The sequence below is a fragment of the Ranitomeya imitator genome, chromosome 2 (assembly GCF_032444005.1).
Source record: "Ranitomeya imitator isolate aRanImi1 chromosome 2, aRanImi1.pri, whole genome shotgun sequence".
Lineage (NCBI taxonomy): Eukaryota > Metazoa > Chordata > Amphibia > Anura > Dendrobatidae > Ranitomeya > Ranitomeya imitator.
Genome location: NC_091283.1, coordinates 152,860,167 through 152,883,530, shown reverse-complemented (window position 1 = coordinate 152,883,530; position 23,364 = coordinate 152,860,167). Strand labels below are relative to the sequence as shown.

Below are 23,364 nucleotides of genomic sequence, written 5' to 3'. Positions count from 1 at the left end.
ACTATATATAGCAGGCCATGCAGTTTGTTGACTTGAAAACATTGCATGATAAACTAAATAATCAAACAATACGAGAAACTCATCACCCCTCCCCTTTGACCTGTGAATAATGGCTTGAAGAACAGTTGTGAACTATGAAAAGGGGATATGCCTCTGTAACAAGATATATCCAAGAGATCCAGATATCCAAAGAACCAGAGACTCTTTAGAAAACCCCAGCCAGGAACACTCTGCAGGACAGCTCGCATCAATACCCGGCACTGCCACCGGCACTCGGGACCGAAGTTTGCGGCTGCATGTATTTCTGTGCAGCTGAACGCTCCGGTCCCGAATGCTGGCGGCAGTGCCGGGTGTTGATGCTGGAGACTCATGCAAGCTTTTCGCATTGTACTTGCAAGTGTGACCCAGGCCTAAGGGTGAGATTCTGTAATTTTGCACCATCTTGGGTATTTTGCTTGGACTGTTCTATGTGTTATTTGCCTGGTTTGTGGTTCAATAAAGTTTTGCCACACTATTTTACCCTCACCCTGTGTAGTTGCATGCCCACGGTAAAAGGTGAGTGGGCGTTAGTTAGGATGAGTTGTCTGAGTTGTTGTATGCCCACGGTAAAAGAAGAGAGGGCGTTCGGTAAGCACCCAATGACCATGCATCTCCACAGCATGTTACAGCCAAGATACTTATATATTTTGAAGAGATTTTCCATCAACTCTTCATACTTATCTGCCCTTGAGTTTCTCAAAAAATTAGTTACCACTAATGCGAATGCTACCCATGCCCTGCAACTAACAGAGAAACTCCTCATTTTGAAGAAGCTAACGAATCTGAGGTCCAATGAAGACTCCTTCCTTTATCTTTGCTTTATTCAGGCTTGGAAATTTATCAATGAGATGCTTGAAATGCTTTTGCATTTTTAGCCATTGCCTTTACAAAGTTGTTCATTAGGCTCAATGAAATGGAGGTAACAAAATCTTCTGTGGGTCAACAAGTGCTGGATGCCGGAAAATTTTACTTTCTGGCTGAAGTGAATGTTGGAGAGGCCAGTCTCTTTTATTGTAGTGATATTCTCTTGCACGACTATCCCACTCACACAGAAATCATCAGTTATTTGTGTATCCACCCTGGAGACCAAGAAGGAAACCAGCCACAAATGTTGGTCATAGTTGAGGCACAGCTATTTCATGTTGTCATAGGTTTCTTTCATGTGGACTGCATAACCAATGCGTTGCCATTGTGCAGCAAGACTGCTTTTAGGCTTGTTTTGGAGGAATCCAGGAAGAACCTCCATTCCTCTGGATTATATCTTATCTTCAGAGCTTCCATTATACTGTTGATGTTGTTGCATGCTACAAGATCGCCCACCATAAAGAAGTTTTGGACAAGATCTTTATTACGGTTAGGCAACTTTCACACTAGCCTCGCTCGGCCCGACGTACCGATGCATACTATGGAAGCGCCGCACAACGGGGGCAGCGGATGCATTTTTCCAGCGCATCCGCTGCCCCATTGTGAGTTGCGGGGAGGTGGGGGCGGAGTTCCGGCCGCGCATGTGCGGTCGGAAATGGCGGACACAACGCAGCAAAAAACGTTACATGTAACGTTTTTTGCTGCCGACGGTCCGCCACAACACGGCGCAACCGTCGCACAACGGTTGTGACGTGTGGCAAAGCGTCGCTAATGTTAGTCAATGGAGAAAAAACGCATCCTGCAAGCAATTTTGCAGGATGCGTTTTTTCTCCTAAACTACGCATTGCGACGTGCAGTGCACGACGCTAGTGTGAAAGTAGCCTTACAGACCAAAGAAATCCAAACATCACCTGCGAGGAGATTCCACTGCTGTAGCCGGGAACCTAAGAGCTCAGAATTACTCTTGGGCATATCCAAATCTCTAACAAGATCGTTCAATTAACTTTGTGTTATAAGGTGTGGTTCAGTTGAGGTTGCTGACAGAAGGTCTGGGTCGTGAGAGGAAAATGCTTCATGACCCCACGCGCCCTAATCTTCCTCACTTGACTAAACTGAAAATGCTTCTGGAGCTTTTGGAATCGGCAGTTCATCTGCATGTGGTACTCGGTGTAGTGCCAAGGGAATGTTACTGTAACGTCCACTTTTTCCTTGAAACTCCTTTCCAAATGGGGAGCACCAAGCAGAAATAGCAATTGGTAGTGTGATCGGTGTGCTCTCTCCAGATCATTGGGAGTGCAAAAGGCATAGATTGCCTCCTTCCATGCAACCACTGGGTAAGATGTGATGCAGAGCAGAGCAGCATATGTGTGGAGCCCAACTCTTGTCCTCCTATTCTGCAGCCAAAATACAGTTGTAGGCTTTCCTTATCATGGTATTCAAGTTTGCCTTTGTGACGCAAACATGACTTCTCTGCATAGGTAGCAAAAACTGTACACTTTGTTAATGCCAGAACAAGGCATATCTGAAAACACATATAGAAACATGTCACTAAGCTAAGAAATCCTAAAACTGTATACCTTACACAGAGAGCATTTATAAACGTAGGTGATGCAACTGTAATTGGGATTGCGTCATTGGAGCTGAGTTGCCATTTTTTTGTTGGTCACCTAAGATGATAGAATACTGAAGGCTCAGTAGACTAAATAGATGATGTAATAAACAATCTACTAACAATGCAATAATGCTAAAGATGCCATTTTTCTATAAGCCTTCATGAAAGGTGTCAAGTAATTACCACCTCCTCTGGATCTTGGAAAAAAAAAGAGACTCAATCAGCAAATTTAAGCATCATACTCATTTTCAGCACCACAAAATTAGTTGAGTTCAACTGTTTTGTTCATTGAACCAACTTAGCTGTAGAACATTGTATCCTGTCTATTTCCTCTATTCCTGGCATGCACCATGACTCCCAGGATAGAAGATCAAAGCTGTATTTTTAGGCTGTAGCAGTAGTAGTCACAGCTGTTAGGTTTATGAGCTGGAGATGTACAGTAGTTATCAGCGTAAAGAATTTACTTCTTTTGGGAAGTCACGTTTCTTTGGTCCCTGGGAGGAGACTGATCGGTAATATGTCCATACAGTTCTTAACAGATGGGAACCTGTTATGTCCGAGTATTGTGTTGTGTTTGGCTGTTATGATGGTGGGATGTGTAATGTCTGCAGATATGTAATGTCTGTGGGGCAGATTTATCTTTGCAGTCTGATTTTTAGCAAGTGCAGTCTTATTCTAAACAGTCTGAAAGTTGTCAGACATGGGTAGATCATGTCTCCTACAGATAACAAATATGGTGCAAGGCATGAGAGTCATTTTTTTTTGCACAAATTTTAACAGAATTCTGCCGCATTCATCTTGGTAAACCTTCCACAATGTACTTGTGATGTCTTTTAAAATAATAAAAGTAAAATCTAACGCTTTGTTTAAAATTCTATCTATCAAAAGTTGGATTATAACTTATGTATCCGCCATTTTCGCTGACCCTGTGGTTAGGCTTTTCTAGTCTCTTGTGGCATGCGTGCTAGTGTATACATTGTGACATCTCTATGCCAGTCAGGACTTCGTAATTGACAACCCATCTAGAAATTCTGAGGTCAAATTTATAGATTGTCACTTTTCAATAGCAATAGCAAAAAATCATTTTGTTTTTTTTTCTCTAACTTTACAGAAGAAGAAACATTATTACTGATGGGTTTATTTTTTGGTGATAATTCGTCATTGTGATCAGGGCTGTGGAGTCTTTAAGCCAAACCTCCGACTCCTCAATTTCCATGACACTGACTCCAATTCCACCAAAATTGAATCCACAACTCCGACTCCACGGCCCTGATTTTGATGTTTGGTAGACATTCTCATGTCTTCTTCTGCTTCTAGCACTGATGCATAACATGTTGGGTGTTAGCAATGCTATCCTAGTGATGTCTGTAACGCTATTGCCCGCGTCCCTGCATGGTGTCCACTTCTCCCTCCATGCAGGGATGTTGGTTTACTCTCTGCCCCGACCCCTCAACATGGTCCCTGGCGGGTTTCCTGGATGTGTGCGTGCTGCAGCTCCTAGTGGCGTGCCTAGTGCGCACACGCACTTCCCTGCTCTTAAAGGAGCAGTGCGTGCATTTTGCTACATGCACTCAGCCTGTTGCTGAAAGGCAATTAGCATAATGTGTACACCTGCAAGATGGCTCACAGACATTATCTCTGAGGTATCTTGTATAAAAGACTCCCTTAGGGAGTCGCTAAGCAATGAGTTTAAAGGGAACATGTCACCAGAAATAACACTATTAACCTGCAGATATGCGGTTAATCTGCAGGTTAATAGCGTTAATAGCGTTATTATGCTGTTCGGCATAAACCAGCGGCGCCCCTGCCTCCATGACTGAAACCGAATGCTGGAGGGAAGAATAAAAATAATTTTCTTCCTGCTGCTTTTGCTGCGCCAGGTGGCATAATAGCGCTATTATCCTTCAGATTAACCTCATATCTGCAGGGTAATCGCGTTATTTCTGGTGATAGGTTCCCTTTAATCATTAGGTAGTTGATGTCCTAACAGTGTAGATGTGAGGTCCCCTGGTGCCAGTGCAGTCAGTATCCTGAACCCGTATACCTGGTCCCGGTGTAGCTAGTGTCCTGGTCATGATGCGACAATTGCCTGAACGTTCTCCCCTGGTCCTGGAGTAGCCAGTTCTGAAGCTCCTTGGTCCAGCTTGAGCCGGTCCTTTTCCTGAAGTTGTCTAGTCCCAGTGCGGCCAGTTTCTGAACATTGTCCCCTGAACTGTATGCGGCCAGTCCCTGTTCCAGCATCCTGCCCAAACTAGTGTCAGCTAACCTGACCCCTGGGATCAACAGCTGTAGTATCGGGCTCTGTCCAGGAGTGGTACCTGGTGGCTACTTGCAGCCCAGTCTGTCTCCACCACCACTACCCCTGTAGACCAGTGGGTTCAAAAATCCACATGCGCCACCGTTGTGTGTAACAGTATCCCTATGCTCACAGCTAGGGTCTTGCTGTCATTTCTTGGATGTGACAGATGTTTCCTCCTGTCTTAGATGTTTTCTTTTACTGGGTTAGTGAGACTTTTTCTATTTTACTCTACATATTTGTATGTGTCCATGTATCAAGCAGCTCCACAAGTTAAAGCTCCCGTAATTTCCCACTTCTGTTCCTCCGTGGTCCCATCTGTGGTAGTCTTGTATAGCAGTATAAAATTTGGATGGCCTCTACCTGCAATTACATTGTATAAGAATTCACTGAAATGTCCGGTCCATAAATACTAAATTAGTACGGTAACCTAGTCCATATAGAGGGGTCAGGTCTAACGATTATAGGGCAAGTTTTGCAAATTGTTTAGTTGAATGGTACACCCAGCAAGGGCATAATGACTGATAGATGGAAAGACTTGTATCATTTGGGTTTTTAATGAATTTCTTTTATCACAGTGCAATAATAAATATTTTTCAAATTCCCCTTAGCTCAGTCATTACTAAGCTTCCTTAGATGTCCAGTCACTTGCCCTCTATTCGCTACCCACAACTCTTTTCCCCCGGTCTTATCATGTAGGCTTGATGACGGTTCTGCTGTGGACAAGCCCCACTCCCATTGATGATTATAAAGTTGGCACTTGTGGACTGTTTGATCTGACACTGTGCCCTGCACCATTACCTCGTGTGCCACATAACCATGACGTAGTGCCATCCACAGTGCAGCATTATAAGGGAAATTTTCTCAATGATTTTAGGTATAGATGATAAAAGCCCCTTTTTCAGGTACTAATGTCTGCATGGAGAAAACACTTATCTAAAGAAAATCAGAATAAACCACAGCGATATTGAATGTGACATTTTGTTATTTTTAGATAATTGAGAGAGATATGGCTTTCTTTAATATATTTTGCCTCCTGATTGATGTGGTAATCTGCTTCATTGTTCCGCACCATGGCGTGTAACAAATTGAGGATGTCACTGGAAGCTTTTTAGTGCCAGAGATGTATTAATTCTCCGTTCCCAAGCTGACATTTCTCCTTCGTTATGTATGTCTGCATTATCCTCTGCAGTCAGCCTCCAAGACATGGCAGCCGGGAGAGAACATCATTCAATAGGAACCTTCATCTTCTTATCAATTTATGTCCTTCAGACAAGTGCATGAGAAAGTCCTGAATTACTGTATGCGAAAGATGCTTGAAAAAAAGTCATTTAGTAGACTGGGCTAATTTTCTTTATTCTTCTTAAAAAATTTAATGTATTACTTCTGCTTGGTCTGAACATGTCCTTGCATTCTAGTGCCGCACAGCTTCTGCTCGATTTATCAACTCTACTAAAAATAAAAAAATTGAACTTCTGGGGAAGTAAGAATACATATAAAGTATGATCTATTATTTCTCCTAGTGGAAATGTAATGTTTGGGTACCAGTTCTATTGTGACTCACTGAAGCCTCCTTACCTTTTGTGGTAATTGCAGAGACATTTTAATGGCACCAAAGTTCTCTTTCCTCATTGGCATGATATTCTTAGCCTCCAAGAGTCATTTTACCCCATTTTCTAGAAAAGTTCTGTATTTCTTTACTGATCCGCTATGTGCATTGTTTTGGTTGTGCTTGGAGTCGTGATAACAAGATCACTGGATTAGGCTACTACATTATATAGATAGAGCCACGCTATCAGGTGCGTTGGCTGCTTGCAGCTGACAGTTCTGTCACTGCTGATGACTTTATGAAGCCAGCTGTGTAAGAAAGTACTAACACTATGACAAGGCCTTGGTCAGCTGCTTCTTTTATTGGGGCTTCAGTTAGAATGAGGTATGAGGTGGTAACGCAAGTTTAGATATTTGCCCCTTTTGGTGGCCTTCATACTGTAGATGATACAAGATTCACTAGAAAGAAGACCTTTGCATAACTTCTGCTTAGCCTGGAAATCCCTAGCGCCATCAGCAATTTCTCCACAAACCTCATAAAACCTTTTCATAGAGTGTTTCAGGATTGTATGTCTATAAATGGGACTAAAACGATTTCTGTGTGTCTCCTTCTCTGACAGGTGAACCTGCAGACATTTTGAAAGTTTTAGATTTTCACAATTTACCTGATGGAGTCAAAAAGACCACAGGCTTTTGTTCGACCAGAAAATCCTCAAAGGGACCAGATGTGGCATACAGAGTGTCCAAAAATGCACAGCTCAGTGCCCCTACCAAGCAGCTGTTTCCAGGTAAGGCCTGACTTATGGGATATGATGGGGCTTACTGTTCTCTATCACCAAGACATGGCTTAAAACTATGTCCAGATGACTTCAAGTCTATAATCCTAACTATATCATACATGGGGGTCCGTTGTATTAAAGTTTACATCAGTAACACGAAGTCATAAGTGCACTGATATTAATCCTGTGGCTGTTGCAAATTTTGTCTGGTATCAGGCGACCTCTTTTTGACAGCAGCTTGGCTGTAGAAGATGATTATTCAGCTTCATACCATTTAATTTTGCAATAAAACATTGACCTTGTACTAAAAAGCTGCTGAAATTTGCCCTCTTAATAGGTGACTATACCTTTGTTTAGCGTGTCTTCTCATCCCGCACATAATTTCCACTTTAAAAAAGTTCATTTAAACAATAAAGAAAACCTGATAATATAAGGTTTATAATAATATAATAAACCTTAAGGTTTTTAATATAATATAAGCTGGGGCTTTTTGTTCCGGGCGCTAAACATTAACCTGTGTGAACAAAATGATAGCAGGTTCCTTAATTTACAGTCTTAAAGTGAGTTCCTCGAGCCCAACTGAACTCTGAAAAGCGTTGAGAAATGTCCTGTGTTCCAGACTCGAGGTTATTACTAGATTTATGGTCTCTGATATCGTCCCTTAAGCTTCATTATTATCACACAATATGGTAATATGAACAAGTCGCCATTACTCGCCTTTTGCTTTATGAAAGAGAAAGTGTCATGCTGCCTTCTTCAAATTAGACCTCATACAAGTCCCTGACGGGAGACGCCTCATGCAGTTATCTGCAATCCTAAGTCACAAAGTAAATCTAAATTATAATACTAAATGCATATATTGTAAGATAGACAATGAGAGGAAGAAAAATAAAGGTGAAATTGTGGCAGCCATTACTAAAACAATATAAATATTATTTTTAGAGTAGTTGGAGCTTCCTTTGTCTGAAGCAGATCACGAAATGCTTTGCTGTAGTGTCTGCAGCCCCCTGTATATAAACTCACTGAGTACTGCCTAATTATCAGTACATAAATACATGAAGGACCCCCATAGTAGTGCACACAGCCAGTAGCATTTTTACCATTTGAAGGGAATCTGGAGATTTTTGCTATTTAATCTGAGAGCGTCTTATTTCTGGGAGGTGTCAATAGTTTCAATACAATCAGTGTTTTATCCATTATGCTTCATCGATGAATAGGAAGGTAGGTATAAAACTTCAAGTTTATTAAGAAGGTTAAAATGACTGAAAGCCACATAAACTTAGCTAAACCTTTGCGTTTCGGCGTACAGCCTTAATCATAATTATAAGCTAGTGGTTATTCGCTGAAAATAAATATTCTAAAGCTCAAGGCTCACAATGGCCTAACAGTCAGTATATATAATTAAGAACAGGTGTGTTAAAAACAAAACGGCATAGAAAGTGAAGCCAATGACGTAGAAACTGTCCAACATTAACATATGAAAGGATTCTTGTTTCCAAACTGAAGATCCAGTCAGTTGGATTCTCTATTTAATATTTTTCTTACAATATTTCCTCCTCTGATTGTTTTATATACCTTTTTCGATACCTGCAAATTTCAGGATTTTATTTTTGATATTCTATCTCTCAATGTTGAAATTAACCTACTCTTAACATTATAGACTGTTCATGTCTTTGTCAGTGGGCAAACTTACAAAATCAGCAAGGGATCAAATACTTATTTCCCCACTGTACATGACACGGGATGTATTACAGTTAATACAATTTTTAATAGGAAATATTTGACTAGTTTTATGTGTAGAAAAGTAGTACATTTCTGAGCGTGATCTCATGAAATTCATGTTAGTATTAGTTCAACGACAGGGATATTTTTGATAATATTAGAAGGGTGACAAGATTGGGCTTAGTCATATTATCAAAAATATTTCTGTCATAGAACTAATACGAACCAAACATAATTGTTCACATAATAAGATTTTATTATGGAATCTAAATTTTTTTTTCAAGACCTCTACTTGAAATAGAGGCTAATTGATTGGATTCCAATCAGAGCTGACACTATAGTTGCAGGAATTGGGAGAAAAACCTATTAACCAGAATGATTAAAGGGAACCTGTCACCCCCCTGGCCCCCCCCCCAGGTGTTTATAATTAATGAGCCACCTTGTGGCTCTAAAAGAGTCATCCCGCCCCGCAGTCTCTTCTGATTTATTCACACTGCGGGGCGGGATCTCGGGCCGCGCGTTCACGCAGGAGCAATAAGAAAGACATCAAGTGATGTCAGTGGATGGGCAGAGCTAACTGCACATGCCCAAGGCCTAAGATCACAGCGCAGGCGCCGGGACAATTCATTAACCCAGAGGAGGCGGCGCCAAGAATAAATGAGGAAGTAACTGATGGCTGTGGTGCGTCTGGATTAGGGGGGAAAGACCTGCCCCCCAGACGACTTCAAGGTATGAGGGACAAATTTCATAAACGATTATTTCAGCAGTGGCAGGAACAAGAACTAAAAGAGCCACCTTGTCAGAATGCAGCATTAGTGCTGCACAAGGTGGCTCTTCTAGTTACAAACGCCTGGGGGGTGACAGGTTCCCTTTAAGGCTAAACGCCCCAAATCGTAGGTTATACTAAATTTATGTGGCTTTGCGTCAAGTACTATTCATTTTAACCTTCCTAATAAACTTGAAGTTTTATAATTACTGAAAGATTCATAACTGGAGGGTTTTTTTTTCCAATTTTCAGCTTACTTCAGCCCTGACCTTGACAGCTATGTGCAATGATCCCTTATTGCGTCTAAAGGTATATCAAGTGCTGGTGAGCCAACTGTCCTAACTCAACTCCCCGACATTTTCATATTATCAGTACAGGCCTACATTTCACATGTAGACCAGCCAGGCTAATCTGTGTAATCCCACCCTCACCACTGATTAGCAGCTTGCTAACCATTCACAGTGTACACAGGAAGCTGCCAGTCAGGGGTGAGGGCGGGGTTATACACAGGAAGCTGCCAGACAAGGGTGAGGGCGGAGTTATAGACAGGAAGCTGCCAGTCAGGGGGAGGGCGGGGTTATACACAGGAAGCTGCCAGTCAGAGGTGTGGGCAGGGATATACACAGGAAGCTGCCAGTCAGGGATGTGGGCAGTGATATACATATGAAGCTGCCAGTCAGGGGTGTGGTCCGGGTTATACACAGGAAGCTGCCAGTCAGGGGTGAGGGCGGGGTTATACACAGGAAGCTGCCAGTCAGGGGTGAGGGTGGGGTTATAGACAGGAATCTGCCAGTCAGGGGTGAGGGTCGGGGTTATACACAGGAAGCTGCCAGTCAGGGGTGAGGGCGGGGTTATAGACAGGAAGCTGCCAGTCAGGGGTGTGGGCGGGGTTATACACAGGAAGCTGCCAGTCAGGGGGGAGGGCGAGGTTATACACAGGAAGCTGCCAGTCAGGGGGGAGGGCGGGGTTATACACAGGAAGCTGCCAGTCAGGGGGGAGGGCGGGGTTATACACAGGAAGCTGCCAGTCAGGGGGGAGGGCGGGGTTATAGACAGGAAGCTGCCAGTCAGGGGGAGGGCGGGGTTATACACAGGAAGCTGCCAGTCAGAGGTGTGGGCGGGGTTATACACAGGAAGCTGCCAGTCAGGGATGTGGGCAGTGATATACATATGAAGCTGCCAGTCAAGGGTGTGGTCCGGGTTATACACAGGAAGCTGCCAGTCAGGGGTGAGGGCGGGGTTATACACAGGAAGCTGCAAGTCAGGGGTGAGGGCGGGGTTATAGACAGGAAGCTGCCAGTCAGGGGTGAGGGCGGGGTTATACACAGGAAGCTGCCAGTCAGGGATGTGGGCAGTGATATACATATGAAGCTGCCAGTCAAGGGTGTGGTCCGGGTTATACACAGGAAGCTGCCAGTCAGGGGTGAGGGCGGGGTTATACACAGGAAGCTGCAAGTCAGGGGTGAGGGCGGGGTTATAGACAGGAAGCTGCCAGTCAGGGGTGAGGGCGGGGTTATACACAGGAAGCTGCCAGTCAGGGGTGAGGGCGGGGTTATAGACAGGAAGCTGCCAGTCAGGGGTGAGGGCGGGGTTATAGGCAGGAAGCTGCCAGTCAGGGGTGAGGGCGGGGTTATAGACAGGAAGCTGCCAGTCAGGGGTGAGGGCGGGGTTATACACAGGAAGCTGCCAGTCAGGGGTGAGGGCGGGGTTATAGACAGGAAGCTGCCAGTCAGGGGTGAGGGCGGGGTTATACACAGGAAGCTGCCAGTCAGGGGGGAGGGCGGGGTTATACACAGGAAGCTGCCAGTCAGGGGGGAGGGCGGGGTTATACACAGGAAGCTGCCAGTCAGGGGGGAGGGCGGGGTTATAGACAGGAAGCTGCCAGTCAGGGGGAGGGCGGGGTTATACACAGGAAGCTGCCAGTCAGAGGTGTGGGCGGGGTTATACACAGGAAGCTGCCAGTCAGGGATGTGGGCAGTGATATACATATGAAGCTGCCAGTCAAGGGTGTGGTCCGGGTTATACACAGGAAGCTGCCAGTCAGGGGTGAGGGCGGGGTTATACACAGGAAGCTGCCAGTCAGGGGGGAGGGCGGGGTTATAGACAGGAAGCTGCCAGTCAGGGGGAGGGCGGGGTTATACACAGGAAGCTGCCAGTCAGAGGTGTGGGCGGGGTTATACACAGGAAGCTGCCAGTCAGGGATGTGGGCAGTGATATACATATGAAGCTGCCAGTCAAGGGTGTGGTCCGGGTTATACACAGGAAGCTGCCAGTCAGGGGTGAGGGCGGGGTTATACACAGGAAGCTGCAAGTCAGGGGTGAGGGCGGGGTTATAGACAGGAAGCTGCCAGTCAGGGGTGAGGGCGGGGTTATACACAGGAAGCTGCCAGTCAGGGGTGAGGGCGGGGTTATAGACAGGAAGCTGCCAGTCAGGGGTGAGGGCGGGGTTATAGGCAGGAAGCTGCCAGTCAGGGGTGAGGGCGGGGTTATAGACAGGAAGCTGCCAGTCAGGGGTGAGGGCGGGGTTATACACAGGAAGCTGCCAGTCAGGGGTGAGGGCGGGGTTATAGACAGGAAGCTGCCAGTCAGGGGTGAGGGCGGGGTTATACACAGGAAGCTGCCAGTCAGGGGGGAGGGCGGGGTTATACACAGGAAGCTGCCAGTCAGGGGGGAGGGCAGGGTTATAGAAGGAAGCTGCCAGTCAGGGGGAGGGCGGGGTTATACACAGGAAGCTGCCAGTCAGAGGTGTGGGCGGGGTTATACACAGGAAGCTGCCAGTCAGGGATGTGGGCAGTGATATACATATGAAGCTGCCAGTCAGGGGTGTGGGCGGGGTTATACACAGGAGGCTGCCAGTCAGGGGTGAGGGCGGGGTTATACACAGGAAGCTGCCAGTCAGGGGTGAGGGCTGTGATATACATATGAAGCTGCCAGTTCGGAGTGAGGGTGAAGGTTATACACAGGAGGCTGCCAGTCAGGGGTGAGGGCGGGGTTATACACCGGAAGCTGCCAGTCAGGGGTGAGGGCGGGGTTATAGACAGGAAGCTGCCAGTCAGGGGTGAGGGCGGGGTTATACACAGGAAGCTGCCAGTCAGGGGTGAGGGCGGGGTTATAGACAGGAAGCTGCCAGTCAGGGGTGAGGGCGGGGTTATACACCGGAAGCTGCCAGTCAGGGGTGAGGGCGGGGTTATAGACAGGAAGCTGCCAGTCAGGGGTGAGGGCGGGGTTATACACAGGAAGCTGCCAGTCAGGGGTGAGGGCGGGGTTATAGACAGGAAGCTGCCAGTCAGGGGTGAGGGCGGGGTTATACACAGGAAGCTGCCAGTCAGGGGTGAGGGCGGGGTTATAGACAGGAAGCTGCCAGTCAGGGGTGAGGTCAGGGTTATACACAGGAAGCTGCCAGTCAGGGGGGAGGGTGGGGTTATACACAGGAAGCTGCCAGTCAGGGGTGAGGGCGGGGTTATACACAGGAAGCTGCCAGTAAGGGGTGAGGGTGGGGTTATACACAGGAAGCTGCCAGTCAGGGGTGAGGGTGGGGTTATACACAGAAAGCTGCCAGTCAGGGGTGAGGGCGGGGTTATACACAGGAAGCTGCCAGTCAGAGGTGTGGGCGGGGTTATACACAGGAAGCTGCCAGTCAGGGATGTGGGTAGTGATATACATATGAAGCTGCCAGTCAGGGGTGTGGGCGGGGTTATACACAGGAGGCTGCCAGTCAGGGGTGTGGTCGGAGTTATACACAGGAGGCTGCCAGTCAGGGATGTGGGCTGTGATATACATATGAAGCTGCCACTTCGGAGTGAGGGTGAAGGTTATACACAGGAGGCTGCCAGTCAGGGGTGTGGTCGGAGTTATACACAGGATGCTGCCAGTCAGGGGTGTTGGTATGGTTTTGCATAGGATGCTGCCAATCAGGGTATGGTCAGAGTTATACACAGGGAGCTGCTAGTCAAGGGTGTGGGTGGGGTTCTACACAGTAAGCTGTCCGTCAGGTGTGTGGGCGGGGTTATGCATAGGAAGCTGCCACTCACAGGAGTGGGAGGGGTTCTACATGGGAAGCTGCCAATCAGGGGCGTGGGAGGGGTTCTATACAGCTCAGCATTCTGACAACAATTTACTTTCTTGCCCTGTGATATGTGTCTGCCAGATTGTATAGCAAAAACCTGCTGACTGATTCACATTATCTAAACAAAGATATTAATCTGGGCAGGTGGTGTAGTACATAATATAGAGAAAGTATAAAATATAATCTGGAGATAGTGGCCATCCTCTCGTCAAGACATCCAGTGATTTCTTACTTATCCGATTCCTGAAAAGCTGGAGGAAAAGAAAAATGGCAACTTTAGGGAACATCGGCATGGATTTTTGTATGAACATTCCTGTGAATATTCAGTGCCAAAATTGTGCATCTTAAATTGCCGTTTGTTTGCAATGGTAAATCCATGTTGCTCTTAAGGATGTGGATTTTTCCTCCACCCGGGATTTTCTGCACAGCTCTTATTGAACATGCCTACGGTAATTTGTGTGTGGACTCGCTTACAGCTCCACAGCAGAAACCAGAGGTTCAGTCTCTGTTCTCTGCCACAGACTCTAGTGCAAATATACAACAGGTTTTTCCAACTTAAAAATGCTGTGTGTGAATTACCCTTAGGCTATGTTCACACGCTGCGGATTTTGCTGTGGATCTGCAGCGTTTCCGCAGCTGCGGGTCCGCAGCGGTTTCCCATGCGTTTACAGTACAATGTAAACCTATGGGAAACGCAATCCGCAGTGCACATGCTGCGGAAAAAAACGAGCGGAAACGCAGCGGTTTACATTCCGCAGCATGTCAATTCTTTGTGCGGAATCCGCAGCACTTTTACACCTGCTCCATAATAGAAAACCGCAGGTGTAAAACCGCAGTGGAATCCGCACAAAAAAACAGGCTAAATCTGCAATAAATCCACAGGAAAAACGCGCAGTTTTGCCATGCGGATTTATCAAATCCGCTGCGGAAAAATCCGCAGAGGATCATTCTACGTGTGCACATAGCCTTACAGTTCCTTTAGGAATTTTTAACCATCTCTTCCACAAAGCAGCAATAAGTCCCTGAATCTTATATGGCTTAGTTACCAATCAGGAGTCTAAGGCCTCATTCAGATATCAGTTGTATTCATTTAAGAGAAAAACAGACTGAGGTTCATCAGTGATTTTGATCAGTGTCATTCAAGTTTCATCATAGTTTGGTCTGATTTTCATCTGTTTTTCTGGTATGTGAAAAAAATTATCCTCCACTTTCTTCTAACAGTCCATGAAAAACGGTCAGTACTCGGATGGTATCCAAGTGCAGTCCAATTTTTTCCATGGACCCTTCGGCTTGGATTGCTGAGCTCGATCCATCACTCAAATCAATATCTGACATTTTGCATGGACCTCTTGGTCTGAGGAAAAAAATCACAGACACTAGAACAGCCCCATAGACTATCATAGGTACCAATGCTATCCGTGAAAAACACGAATTCACCTATACAAGAAAAACATCTGAATGAGCCCTAAACTACAGTAAATAACAGCCTAGTGGCAGATATAAGGTATCACATATTCACGGTTTTAGTTTTTTGGAGGGCATTTTTTTTTCACAGTTTTTTTGTAAATGTTTTTTAAACCTGGAATGTATAGAAGTATGAGGGCATCGGTGCAAACACAGACAAGTCTCAACCTCTGAAGGAATGATCAGCAATGCTTTATCCTGATGGACGTCCTAGCTGGAGCTCTGTGACAGGGCAGCTGCTCATCCTCCATGAGGTCACAGGCCTTACAACCCTCCTCCTGAGATCAGTACAGCACCATGGTGCAAGGCAGGAGCCCCGGGCACATGTAGTGATACAATCAGATACTCCTGAACCATTGCAGCCTGCATGTTATATACTGCAAATGACTAGTTACTTCCAAACATCTGCCGAGAGTTGGTGAATGCGAGTTATTGAGTAACATTACATTCCTCCGAGCTGAAAAACTTCTGCATAATCCTGGTAATTCTGTATATACGGAGATCAAGAGGAGCATGCACAGATTGCGTATAAAGAATATGTCACACATCTAACACTTCCATAATACTATTTATAACTTGTGTTACAATTCGTCCAAACAAATAAATATTTTTCCTATCTACTGTACATTTTTTGGAGTATTTACTTCACTATAACTAAAACATTTAATGAAAAGAGTTATTCCCATCTCTAGAAGTTTTCACCTACAGTATTAATAGGATAGGGGATAACTTGCTGATTGGTCTGGTCTGAACGCTAGCAATCCTGTGAATGCAGCTGTGCAAAGCCCCATCTGAATGGTATGGAGCGTGCCACCAGTCTATTTACTCCCTATGGGAGGTAGCTGAGTACAGCACTCTGGATTTCTCCATCAGTCCCGTAATGAATGGGGCGGTGGTGTGCATGTCTGGCCACCACGTCATTCAGACGGGCTCTGCACAGCCACGTTCTCTGGTCTGCTAGGGTTCTCATCAACAATAAATGGAGCAGAGGCCAAGCGGGTGCACCTCTGCTCTATTCAGGATGGTGCAACAGAGCCCCAACATTGGGGTTTGAAAGCCCTGATCTTGGGATCTCTGGGGTTCCCAACGGTTGGACTTCCACCACTCAGCGATTTATCCCTTATTCCATTAATAGGTGTAGACTTCTAAGGATGTGAATAACCCTTTAATCTGCAATAATCACTACAATAAGCAAAATGAAACTTTTTAGATGTGTTCATAAAAATGTAAATGTATTGTTGTACTGTATTAAGTTTTTACTTTGGGCCTTATTTATTGCATTCTGACACTTCTCCAGCGGGGCACTTTTCTCCACATACTCAACCAGTGAATATCCCTTGTGGTTACGCCTTGTCTGTAATCACGGAGCCTCTTTCTCTGCTCTACACATTCCATTTCCATGATGATCGGAAACATATGATTGGTGTCATTCTGCTTTTTATCAAACCAACGAGACTCAAAGCAAAAATGTGCAGTGTAAGCAATATTAAAAAAAATTCAACATTAGCGTGTGGTCTGGGCAGTGAGCAGTCCTCAGATATCTGCTATGCATTATAACGTAGCACCATGGCCTACGGAGCAGCACTGATGTCCTGCAGGACAGTGCAGCCGCCCACACATGCAGTTTGTACCTTTCCTCCTGGTTTCTATGAGATTCCTCCAGTCATTTTGATTTCCATCCACTTACTATAATAGATTAGGTTTAATAATAATGTAACATGGAGATTCATCTTTGCTGTTCAGTCTGGTTTAAAAGCTGCAATACTGTACGGCTTATAATACAAAATCTTTAGGACAGAACACATTCTAACAGATGGTCCAAGGCCTATGTAATCAGACCACCAAAAGGCAATAGCAATGGAAATTACTTCCACCAATTTGCATACATACAAGAATGGAGTAAAAAACAATTCACCAAAGTGAGTAAAAAAGAAATGTTTTTATTAAACTAAATATATGAAAGGCACCAAAAGACATTAAAAGAACCATATCAATGACAGAGCTATAGAAGACAAGGAGTAAGGCGCAACAAAAATCACGTGCAATTACACAGGTATAGCATAGCCTGGTAGTAAGACATGTAGAATAACTAAATTGACAGTGCTTCAAGTCTATCCAGGAAAAATAGTCAGTGAGACGTATGTGGCCGTGTCAGCATAAGTACAATAGGTAAAATATCCCAAATGCCATCATATCAGCTCCCTGACGATGTGAGCGCGAAACGCGCGTTGGAGCCGCACGTGCGATTTTCAGGACACTCAGGGTAAGAGGATTAACTTCATGTGATTCTTATGTTCTTATATTGGATATTTTACCTATTGTACTTATGCTGACACGGCCACATACGTCTCACTGACTATTTTTCCTGGATAGACTTGAAGCACTGTCACTTTACTTATTCTACATGTCTTACTATCAGGCTATGCTATACCTGTGTAATTGCACGTGATTTTTGTTGCACCTGATTCCTTGTCTTCTATAGCTCTGTCATTGATATGGTTCTTTTCATGTCTTTTGGTGCCTTTCATATATTTCGTTTTATAAAAACTTTTCTTTTTTACTCACTTTGGTGGATTGTTTTTACTCCATTCTTATATGTATACAAAATACTGTACGACTTCCCTGCAGAGTCCTTCAGGAAACTATACTCACAATTATATGCAGGACATTTTTACCACGAGACAGTCATCAGAAGATCAAGTCTTTTAGAATGGAATGTAAAAATATCTATAGCGGTGACCTACTAAAAAGAGTTGGAATTTCTGCAATTCCTAAGAGGCGACACACTCGACACAAGGCCTTTCATTGCAGAGTGTTATCTGCCGCATGACCTCCTCAAGAAGCTCAATCTGTAAGGAGAGGATCTCTTACAGAATATAGTCAGCAGACTTAAGGCCAGAGACCTATCTAGGATTCCAAGAAGATGAATAAGTCCTGACCAGTAAAGGCCATGTGGCAATTCGAAAAGGGCTCCAAGCTCATTGGGAGGTTTTGACCTTATCCTTAGTGAAGCTGAGATTAGACAAGTGGATCCTTGTAAGAGAGGACTGTATCTGTACAGTATTGGGTCCAGCAGACCTACTGCAGGATGCAGTCATTAATGACCTGGGACATGACAGGAGGAGGAATTTAGGAGAAAAGAAGAGCAAGTTTGTATAGACATGGGTGTCTTCTCTAAAGCATGAGAGATCTAGCTCCTGTTCGGCCTTCCCTATCCAACCACGTACAGAAACCGGACTCTTGTGTGAATACATAATATTGCATGGTGGAGTGAATTGATGCCGAAGCAGCGGTTAGCAGCCTGTGGAACTTCAACTGGTGTGCAACTACAACTCCCAACATGTCATGACAACCAGAGGTGGATACTTGTATAGGGAAATGTTCATCTTGAAGTTTGTCTGTTCATCAGCTGCAGAGCATCAATAACTTTTACTGACTAATGTGTTCATTCACCCCAACAGATACCCCATTTCCAGAAGATTTTTCCATTTTGATAACTGTGAAACCCAAAAAGGGAAGCCAGTCTTTTCTGATGTCCATTTACAATGAACAAGGCATCCAGCAGGTTGGAGTGGAGCTGGGGAGGTCACCTGTCTTCCTGTTCGAAGATCACTTGGGAAAACCAGGCCCCGAGGACTACCCTTTATTTAGTGGCATTAACCTTTCTGATGGCAAGTGAGTGACATCCAATGTTGGCTCTTCCTGGTGTTTAATGTTAGCAGCACATTTTCTGTAACGAGTAAACTTAATCTCTTTAATTTATGTGGAGATTTTCTGGTGTGACAACCGCTATTTTGTTGCTGGCACGGAAAATGTTCTTATCCTCAGGCATCCTCGTCCGGTAGTGTATTAGTCTCATTAGCGCTGACTGCACTTAATATGTGGCATCATTAGCAGGTAGGATTACATCTGACTGTGGCCGATGATGGGTCCTCGTCCTCCACCACAAATACCCCTGGCGTCCCTGCGTACTCATCTTCTAGTTTTTCATTTGTTTTCAGCAGAAGAGATATTCCTGAGATGTTTGCTGTATTTTATGGGATGTATGGCGGAGAAAGGGCAAAGAGATTTTCAATATTAGTCATCATTAAACTGACCAGGACATTGGCAAAATGACGGTGTGTTCTGCACAGTTCAGTTCTCCCCGATATTGTTTAGTGCCCTTACTTCTATTATAATATATATATTTTGGGTCTCATTTGCATGCATTTCCTAGCGCAAGTTTGATTGATTGTTTTATCATTCATATATATTATTTCCCTTTTTCTTCCCCCTATGTGGTAAGGGGGTAACTTGCTGCTGTTTATGCTGCACCACCAGCGCTGCTACACTATTATATTTACTTCTATTATAAGGAGCATTTATATCTTGAAGAAAGGGATTTACAGATGAGTTTTTTTTCCTATACCAAATGCAATTAGGTGTCCTATCCACCCCCCCTTTAATTGATTAACCCATGAGATCTATACAGTTGTGTAACAATCTCAGATAAGCTCTGAAAAGGTAATGTTTTCTCATTGTAGTTATTAAGAATTCCCTAATTAATCATTTGTTACCTGAACTAATTGCAGTGCAACAGAACATAGCGTGAGAGTGACAGCGCCAGACTTGTGCAGTCCTTGAGAATGTGGATGGAAAATATGTTAAGATATACAGTTAGCCTACATGCAAACACCTATCTTGTTACAGCCTATATTACGGTATTTTAGTGTTCAGTTTTGTATTTAGTGGAAACAGTCAGCAAGGTTGAAGACAGACACACCTTAACAGCTTAAAAGGTTTGTCCGACGTCGCTCTCTTCTGCCTTGCAGGGAGCAGTGCCATTATGACCTTTGCTTACCTATATATATATAATCCAGTATAAAGTAATGTGTTTACAAAGTGACCCTGCTGTTGTAGATGAAACAGAAGAATTCAAATAGATTTTTTTTTTTTTCAGTTTGGTTTTTCTGATTTTTGCTTTTTTTTTATTGACCCTGCTCCTTCTTCCCATAATGCAGGTGGCATCGGATAGCAATCAGCGTCCACAAGAAGCAGGTGACACTGGTTCTGGATTGTAAGAAGAGGATGCAAAGGCCGCTCGGCCGCAGTGAGCACTCCATCATTGATACCAATGGCATTGTTGTTTTTGGAACCAGAATTTTAGATGAAGAAGTCTTTGAGGTAAGCCACTTTGACACATCGTGTTTCCTTCTCTCTGAGTCTGATGGATTTTCCAGTATGTTGACGATGCGCTTTGAACAAGCTGACTTTGGCTGAGCGAACGACTTGAACATATCCGACTGGAGGGAAAATGTAAATTCCATACTTGTGTTGGAAAAATGTACCAGGTCTTCCAAGGAGTTGGAGACTGTTCAGAATTTACAATTTAAGCCAGAAAACCTGCGTACAACTATGAACTCAGATGTCGAGCAGAGAGGGGGCACAAACTTATATTTCTTTATACGTTTCCTGTTCTGTGTTCTTTTTTAGTGCACATTTTATATTCTCATATCTCACCTCTGTCTTATATTATAGCAAGTCCACATCACAAACTTCATAGCATAAACTGTAGGAGAACTCTGCAGCTACCCGAAAATATGTGCAGCAGCTCTGAGAAATAGCCCTTGACCCACCCCACCCACCACCACCATAATGAGGCCATAGCTTTTTGGATCATTGTGCACATAAGATGTGATATGATATTTAATGTAGAGGTAATGTGTACATATATATGAGACCTGAACACCAAGATCTGCAGAAAATGTAGCGATTGTGTATGGATTTCCGTATTAAGAGGCCTCTTAAGTATCTCCCCCAGTCGAGTCCTTTGTCTCCTTCCAAGTAGGAAAGTGTTTGCTGCTTGTGGATAAATAAATAAGTCATTGACAGGCAGAAACGGAAAGATTGAGCAAAAAAGAAAGATCACATGCAACCCTTTAAGGCACATTCCCAAGACATGCCTCCCCTTTATGTATGTCCCCCACCGATGGAACTGGACTGTAACCTCTTCGTTCTCTGGATCAGTGGGATCCCAGATAATGGATCATAAAGTGATGGCATATGACATGGATGCTGCACCCTGGTGTGTTGTATGTCTTCCTTTGAACACCCTTCTGCGGTTTGTATATGTGACTAGCAAGTCACAATGTGAATTCATATTTTGCGCTGATTTCGAATTTTCTAGTTTAGAGCTGCTTGTTCAGTATCTCCACAGAGCACTTGGTGTAGATTAGCTTTCTGCAGTGTGACCAGTCCTTGTACAATTATCTGATGTATGGTGGTGGGCGTATGTTCTACATTATCTGATGACAAGATAGGTGTCAGTCTCCAAGAAGTAGCAGAATTATGAATACGGCTCTGCACTATAATGCAAGTTGTACCTGAGATTTAGTACAGAACTGGGTATTATTCATGAAGGCTGCAAGTTATGCCACTGTACAGTCAAATAGTGGTGTCTGTTTCCAATTAACTCCATTTGTAAAATGCATGGGGCCCGGTGGATACTTTAAGTGTTTTTAGCTGACATTGTGCATTTATGGAATGAGTTCACTTAACAAGAGACTAAAGATATAAACCTAATCGGAGAACTAAGCAGGCTGGCAAACAGCCGACTGACAAGCAAAATCTTTGTTTTTTTGGGGTGCTGTGATTTTTAAGCAGGTTTAAAAATAATAATTCACAACCAGAAAGAAAATCTTCCCCAGCACTGCTGATCCGAATCTCCCGACAGCACTCAGCAGAAATGTGAAATGATCTAACTGCAATATTGTCTGATATCCTGGAAAAGTGACGGAGCTCAGCCCGATAGCAGTACGGAATGTCACAGTCCAAAAAGACATTCGGCATAAAATCCTATTTCATTTCTTCAGCATCAGCAGGTTATAAAATTAAGAGGATCGGTGACCCCCAGTAGCCAACGCCGTGTTTTGGGCACGCATGCTTTTCCTAGGCCTCCCAGGCAGGCTTTGTTCACCGATCCTCTCACTTTGAAACCTGCGTATGCTGAAGAAGTATAATCAGATTTTATGGCACGTGTCGCTGTTAACCATGTTTTTGGACTGTTAAAAATGACCATAATCTGCAGCACATTGTCCGGTGTAAACAGATGTGCTGATGAAGACATGATAGACATGTAATAGCCACGATCGTACAATACATTCACAAACTTAGTCACCTCTTCATGCAGAATATTATTTCTACACAAGAGGACCATTTTTTCCAAGGTGAACATATGCAATGAGACAGAAATAAAAATGCATTTAACTTCCTAGCTGTATATTTTTGGCATCTGGCATCTGCTCATTTTGCAGTTTTAGCGGCCTTCAGTTTTTTAATAGTAACATTCTGGACATTACTCTTTCTATGACACACGTGGGGGATTAGTCTGCTCTGTGAGTCCCTTGGACATTAACGAGACGCCTATTTCTGGTGCAGATCGCTGCAACCAACATGGCCTTTGTCGTTATTACCGAAGTTACAATTTATCCATTGTTTGGAAATTTGGCTTGATACTTGCCCGCAGGTCTTCTCTTTAAAGGGTCTTATGTATACGCCGAGGGTGTTGAGCCTCCAAGTAACATTTTAAGTGACTAAGAGCTTCAGGTAATGCTACAACTGTGTAACATGGCGTAGGATGATGGAAAATCTCCCTGCTTGCCAGCACCTTTCAGACACCAGTAAGATCTCCGTATTCCTGGTTTTCATCTAAGGGGAAAAAAATTGACACAGCCAAAAATGTTGTTGATTTTTGACTCCGCATCCAAGAAACAGAGCAAGCCTACAAGCGCTGGTTTCCTTCCATGTGCTATCGTGTTTAACCCTAGTCTGCTATTCTAGCTTCTGCGTTACAAAATGCATTAACCATAAAATCTTGCGAATATTGGTGGCAACATACGCAATGTGCAATGCTTTTTCTTTATTTCTCTTCATTGTTCAGCCAAATATACCTGGCTGCCATCGTGTGTCCGGGCTCTGACTTGGGCTCCTCGCGGCTTGGGCGGCATGAATTAGGTGACCGGTTCCCTTTAACCTTTCTAATGGTAGTAGCACTAAGAAGATATTGATCCAGATTATGAATGGCTGGTTATAGCAGTCAATGTTAGTTCTGGCTTTTCTGTGATATTTATTCCTTGTGTGAAAAGTAGAACGACTTCCCAATAATTTCTCTAGGGAGGAAAGAGAATGTAAATGACTCACACGGCAAATATGCCTGTGTCATCCAGTCCG

General features: G+C 44.2%; 1 protein-coding gene across 2 annotated transcripts in view; it reads left to right on the top strand.

The window, feature by feature from the left end:
* The window catches only part of COL5A1 (collagen type V alpha 1 chain), a 236,137-nt gene that overhangs the window by 39,133 nt on the left and 173,640 nt on the right, over positions 1-23,364 (top strand). For both annotated transcript variants that reach the window (XM_069747489.1, XM_069747488.1), the window contains exons 2-4: positions 6,980-7,147; positions 18,618-18,831; positions 20,157-20,319. In XM_069747489.1, coding sequence (XP_069603590.1) covers positions 6,980-7,147; positions 18,618-18,831; positions 20,157-20,319 — 545 coding nt within the window. The remainder of the gene's footprint in view (positions 1-6,979; positions 7,148-18,617; positions 18,832-20,156; positions 20,320-23,364) is intronic.